This window comes from Hakea prostrata, chromosome 11 (assembly GCF_041222555.1).
Source record: "Hakea prostrata isolate BN-2017 chromosome 11, UWA_Hpros_2, whole genome shotgun sequence".
Classification (NCBI taxonomy): Eukaryota; Viridiplantae; Streptophyta; class Magnoliopsida; order Proteales; family Proteaceae; genus Hakea; species Hakea prostrata.
The window spans coordinates 3,397,306-3,403,305 of record NC_142610.1 but is presented as its reverse complement, the minus strand read 5'-3'; the positions used below and the strand labels follow the sequence as shown (position 1 = coordinate 3,403,305).

The following is a 6,000-nucleotide window of genomic DNA, read 5'->3' as shown; positions in this document are numbered from 1 at the left end:
AATATGTTAATTATATTAAAGTCTCCATAAGGATGTCGAGGTGTGCAAGTTGGTGACAAGCGAGTGATGGAGTGGGCACTCATATTTTAAATTTGAAATGTAAATTATGGTAATTATTGTGTTTTAAACTTGGAATAAGGGTTATGATACTTGTAGTTGTTGAAATAGATGTTATGATGGTTGGATAACTTTTCTTTTCTTTTTTTCTTTTTGATGAAAGAGAAAAATTCATTACCTTATTGAGAACACTTACAAATATTAGCTTGTGATCCACTAATTTCTATCGCATGATTAGATATTGTTATAGGTAACTTAAAAAACCAAAGTTAGAACACTTAATTGTTTGTGTTTTCTTAGCAACATGCATTAACCTAGAGATTACATTCAGAGGTCATATTCTTGCTATTAGCTTAGGTAAGAGAGTTGGTAGCACATGATGATTGCTCCATATTTCTCTTATTTCTAGCCCTTGATCTATTGCTTCGTCGGTCCCTAGTTGTATGCAAAAAAGTGTCGCCTCCAATTCATCTACTGTATTTAATTTGCCAAAATTGATGAACCTTATATGTCCACCGGCATAGACCCCCATGCTCCATCCTGCCATTCATATCCATTGGTTAAATATTCCTGCTAACATTAAGACATTATTAGTAGTTTGTGGTATATTAGTGCAAATATAGTCTTCAAATTGTCTAGGAAACACATTGTCATTTTGTGTTGAAATTTACTGTGGATTGAGACCATGATCTTTGTTTTTTATGGCTATAAAGCTACAATCCAATGGTTTACACTAGAAAGCACTATCAATGGATTAGGTTCAGGGGCGGAACCAGGATTCAATAGTGGGGGCGGGGAGGGGGCGAATAATGGAAGTCCAGATTAGGGAAGCACCAATGTTTTTTCGGCATACATATTGTGTGGGTCCCATTAGGGTGCCACCTATGAATTATTTTATTATATTAAGGAATATACTTACATATATTTTGTGGGGCCCACATATATTTGACAAAAATAGGTAAATTATTGGTAATGGTATTTTTTTTTCAACAAGATATAGGTAAATTAAAGCACAGTTTAAAAAAAAAAACACATGACTTCAATCCTAAAAAGTTAGTTGCAAACCAAAAAAAAAAAATTTAAAGAAAGAGATGCAAACCAATGGTAGTTACTTACCTTACTAACTATAGATATTTTATTTATAATATAAAATCAAATAACAAAAATTGCACAAGAAATAAAGAAATATAAAATCAAATAAAAAATAACAAAAACAAAATGAGTAAAAGAGAAAAAACAAATAAATTGAAAAAGAGAAAGAAAACATAATTGTAGAGAAGATTTTTTTTCCTAAATTTTCCTTAATCCATGCTTATAGAATAAATAGAAAGAAAGAAATGGAAGAGAATAATTAGAAAGAATAGAGGAGAGAGGAAAAATGAGATATGAGATAATAAATAGGGATTGAGGAGTTAGTTTCTATTAGAAATGACATTTTGAATATTTAATAATATGGTTTTTTTGAAAAATTTCCCTTAACCCACGTTTATAGAAGGAGAATAAATAAAAAGAAAAGATGTGAGAGAAAAGAAAGAGGAGAACAAATAGGGATTGAGGAGTTAGTTTGCATTAGAAATGACATTTTGAATATTTAATAATTAATAATATAATTTTTCAAAAATTTCCCCTCACCCACCCTTATAGAAGGAGAATAAATAGGAAGAAAAGATGTGAGAGAGAAGAGAGAGGAGCATAAATAGGGATTGATGAGTTATTTTTTTAATATAGGGATGACATTTATACCCATTATTTTACCTTTAAAATTTATTCTCAATTTTGGGGGGGGGGGCAAATACTGATATTTCACATGTGAGAAGAGAAAAAAGCTAGAAAAATAAAGAAAATCAATATAAAAAATGAAAAAAACTAAGGAAATCATAGAAAAATTAAAAAGGGGCATGGAACCCGGCCCCTTAGTGGGTCCACCCCTGATTAGGTTTCTTTTGTGTAAACACCCTCAAATTTCTTTCTTGTCAAATGAAATAGCAAGTAATTATAAAAACTGAGAGAAACCATGTAATGTTTGACTTATCCATTTGAGAACGGAAATTTTGACACAAACTCAGAGAGATATATCGCTCCAATTTTCTATTCGTAATCCTAACGGTCCAGCAACATGAATTATTTTTATCTAATCACAAGAGATAAAAATGTACCAAATTGTTTCATTCTCCTTTCTGCACAAAATACATTGAGACTGGATATTTGTCCATTGAGCTAGTTTTTCTCGGACTGGTAATCCTACATTCAAGATACGCTAAAAGAGATTTTCCTTTTGAGCATTTGCAAATCATTGAAGACTTCAACCACCGTTACCCATTGTTACCATAGAGAGAAATTTTGTAGATGTATTAGACAATGCCTTCGGGAAGGTATCCATGGATCAAACCAAAAAGATGTGTGTTACATTCCCAATTTTGTAAATCACCGTTATCCTTAGTTGAGAAAGGACACTGGTGATACTGTTCCAAATCCATGATCCATTTTTAATATATACTATAGAAGAAAAAGCAGAGCGATCCTTAAAGTATCTTGCTCTCAGAACTTGCATCTACATTGCTTTAGGTTGAGAAACGATGCTCCATCCTTGCTTCAATAACAAGGAAAAGTTGTAATCATCCATCTTCTTAAAACCCATTCCAACTAATTCTTTTGGTTGGCTACATTTCCTCCATGGGATGAGATTTAATTGTTTGTTCTTGCTTGGTTGTCCATTTCAGAACCTTTGACATATTGCATCTATTTTCGTGCAAATTGTCTTCGAGAATCTCAGACATTGCATTTGATAGAATGTTATTGATTGAAGTGCCGCCTACATCAATTCACGTCTCCCAACATATGATAAATTTTTTGCTTTCTAACCTGTCATCTTCCTGATCATTTGGTCCAAAACTTTTTGTTTGAGTTCTGCTTTCCCCCTTCCAGTAGGTAGTTTCCCTTTAACCTCTAATACTTTTAAAATTGAAAATATCAGGTTCCTTTTACCTTTGGTTGGATAACTTGAAAACTAAGTTATCTTGATTGCATCTTAACTCAAATTTCAAATGGAAGTTATGATAAGAATCAACTACCAAAAGAGGGTTCTGGAAGTAAGAAAGAAATTATCATCAAAATGATCAACAAATCTATCAAGTATCAACCCTGCAATAAATGCATCTTTATTTTTTTCTTTTTATTTGAATTTTATAAGACCACACAGTTTCAGCCATCCGAAAAGACCCTACAAGTTTCGTAGTTTTTTTTTCAAGCTTAACCCAAGTCCTCAATATGCCAAAGCATCGAGTTTAGATTTAGGTTTGATGTTTTCTTTGATTCCTTTGGACGCTGGCACAATTGCGCACTTCACACATTGGAGCAAATGAACTCATGGGATGAGAAAACCTTCACAACCCAGCAGGTTTTCTTGGCAACAACAGGATAGTGAATCTCCTTGTAATCATCTAACACATCTAAATATTTGTTCCAATTAATAATTTAGGCATGTTGAACTGATTCTAGCAAATACTTTATTGGGTTTTCTGTTCTAATTTGAGACCCTTCATTGATTCCAGGTTTCAGCAGAGCCCTTCTCAGTTTGAGCCCCATATGACAGTCATAGTGCTAACCTTCATCTCAGATAAGAAGCTGCAGTAACTAATACTAAATATCATTTCAACATCTTTTCTTTTCCTCTTTCTTTCTCTTACTTTCTCAAACTGTTAAATGAAACAAAAATTTACCCCTGAAAAGAAAGTATCTTACAGCTTAAAAGCAAGAGGAAAGGTATCCTGATCATGGACAGATGGACTAAATACATCAAACTATCAAACTAAAATTGGAAAATTACATTTATTTTTGACAATTTTAGTTGGCACCATGGATTGCGTCAGTAAGACTGCTGATGTCACAGGTACCCTATAATGTCCAGGTCATTGATTTCTAAAAACTCACAGCATCCATCCTCCATAAACATTCCTTTCTCAATGGAGAGTCTGTAAATATGGCTTTGACAAAATTCTCAACCTGTTTAAACAAACAAAATATTGTCATAATTACCAAACACTATGAAAGAGATGAAGGTTAGCAAGTGAGTTGAACAAATGAATTGAATCTAGACGTTCATTTTGTTGTACAACTTTCAACTCCCCACCCCTAACCCAAAAAAATAAAGTATACTCACTTTCTTGTAAACTCTAAATGGTAAAAGACTGTTCTCCAACACAGGTCTAGTTAATTGCACATTATGTTAAATCAAACTCCTCCCCACACATCTCCTGGGTTTGGCTCTTCTCCTTAGAGGGGCTCTCCCAATGAATATCCAATGAGTAACAAGATTCAGCCACGTGTAATATTCCAATCCAAGGGTTAGGATAAACCAGTGCCCTTGGATTAGAATATTACACATGGCAGAATCCTTTTAACTGATTGGGAGATTCTCTCCAAGGAGAAGAGCCAAATACCCCTCCACCCCTCTAAAGAAAGAGGGCTAAAATTTTTCTACAGCAAGGATGGCATTGATATGGAAACTTCAGTGTGTGCTGGAAATTGAGCTGTTAAGGTGAAAAACACGAAAATTATACAATCAAAATGTTTTGCAGGTTGTTTCCCACAACCGGCAATGTATCGTGGAAATGCTTTCATTTTCTTGTGCAGTTACTTACAAGGAACATCATATGAGAAGAACAAAATAAAAAGGGAGAAGGTGTTGCCATGGCAGATGACGTGGACATTAGGGGCCCACAGGGGGAACATTCAGATGCCACAATAGCACCCCACAGGACCTCTTGAGTAGGATGTCAACCTACATACCTGAAGGATTATTCTCTTCAACGACTTTCGGTTACATCACCTCAAGATCTGTGTCCAGATGACTGGTTACACTTGCATGTGTTCTGTTTCTTTCACTTTAAAGGTAATGCTTATACAGCAGAGAGTGTGAAAGGTTAAACCAAATTCCTAATTATCGTCTCTCTGAGCTTCTCAATTCTTCCCTGAACCCTCTGTCTCTTTCACCGGAAATTAAGTTGTAACATTGGTCTGACCTGCCAGATAGATGGCAGATGGTACACGCCTGAGGCAGCTTGACAAAGCGGTGAAACAGCTCACAGCCACGACTGCAGAACATAAGGAGGCTCTCACTGCTCTCACCACCTCTTCGAATGAGCAATGCAATGCACTTCCAGAAGTCGTAGTATGCTTAGCTGCCATCAATGGGCAATTCGAACAGGCTCCACGATTGCCATCCACTCCTTCACCCCTAGAACCCAGATGGCGTTATGGCACAACCCCTGAGCAATCGAGTTCCCTGACCATCAGAACTATACACACCAGAACCATCAAGCTTGATTTCCCAGAATTTGACAGAGAAGATCCTGTAGGATGGATCTATAAGGCGGAGCGCTTTATCGACTACCATTCGACACCCGACAATCAACAGTTGATGGTGTTGTCGTTCTATATGGATGGAGTGGCCTTACAATGGAACCGTTGGGCGCATAGTTTCGGAATGTTCACGACATGGGATACCTTCACTCATGGCTTAGAACTCCAATTTGGACCCTCCCCTTTTGATGATCCTAAGGCTAGTTAGTCAAAACTTACTCAGATCACTACTGTGGCAGACTACCAGCAGAGATTTGAAGCCCCAGCGAATTGAGTAAAAGGATTACAGGCGGAGTACCTGGTGGGTGGCTTCATATCTAGATTGTAAACAGAGCATAAGCATGAGGTTATGGCATTCAAACCTGCAACATGGCCACAACAGTGGGGCTGGCGAGCCTGCAAGAGACGAAATTTCAAGAGATCCAGCGAACATATTCGAGAACAATACCTATCTCAATCAAGCCTTCATAACTCTCAACCCCTCCAGTTCCACCAATTACAGCTACTTCTTCCACTACCAACCCGTTGATGCTGGTTGCCAAATCACCAATTTTGATGAAGCGGTTGACAGTGGTAGAGATG

At 36.3% G+C, this 6,000-nt stretch overlaps 1 protein-coding gene across 2 annotated transcripts in view; it reads right to left on the bottom strand.

Moving 5' to 3' along the window:
• Positions 1 to 3,238: 3,238 nt before the first annotated feature.
• ATZW10 (centromere/kinetochore protein, putative (ZW10)) overlaps positions 3,239 to 6,000 on the bottom strand; it is a 36,511-nt gene continuing 33,749 nt past the window's right edge. For both annotated transcript variants that reach the window (XM_089140140.1, XM_089140141.1), the window contains exon 16: positions 3,239 to 4,059. In XM_089140140.1, coding sequence (XP_088996266.1) covers positions 3,976 to 4,059 — 84 coding nt within the window. In that variant the 3' untranslated portion in view covers positions 3,239 to 3,975. The remainder of the gene's footprint in view (positions 4,060 to 6,000) is intronic.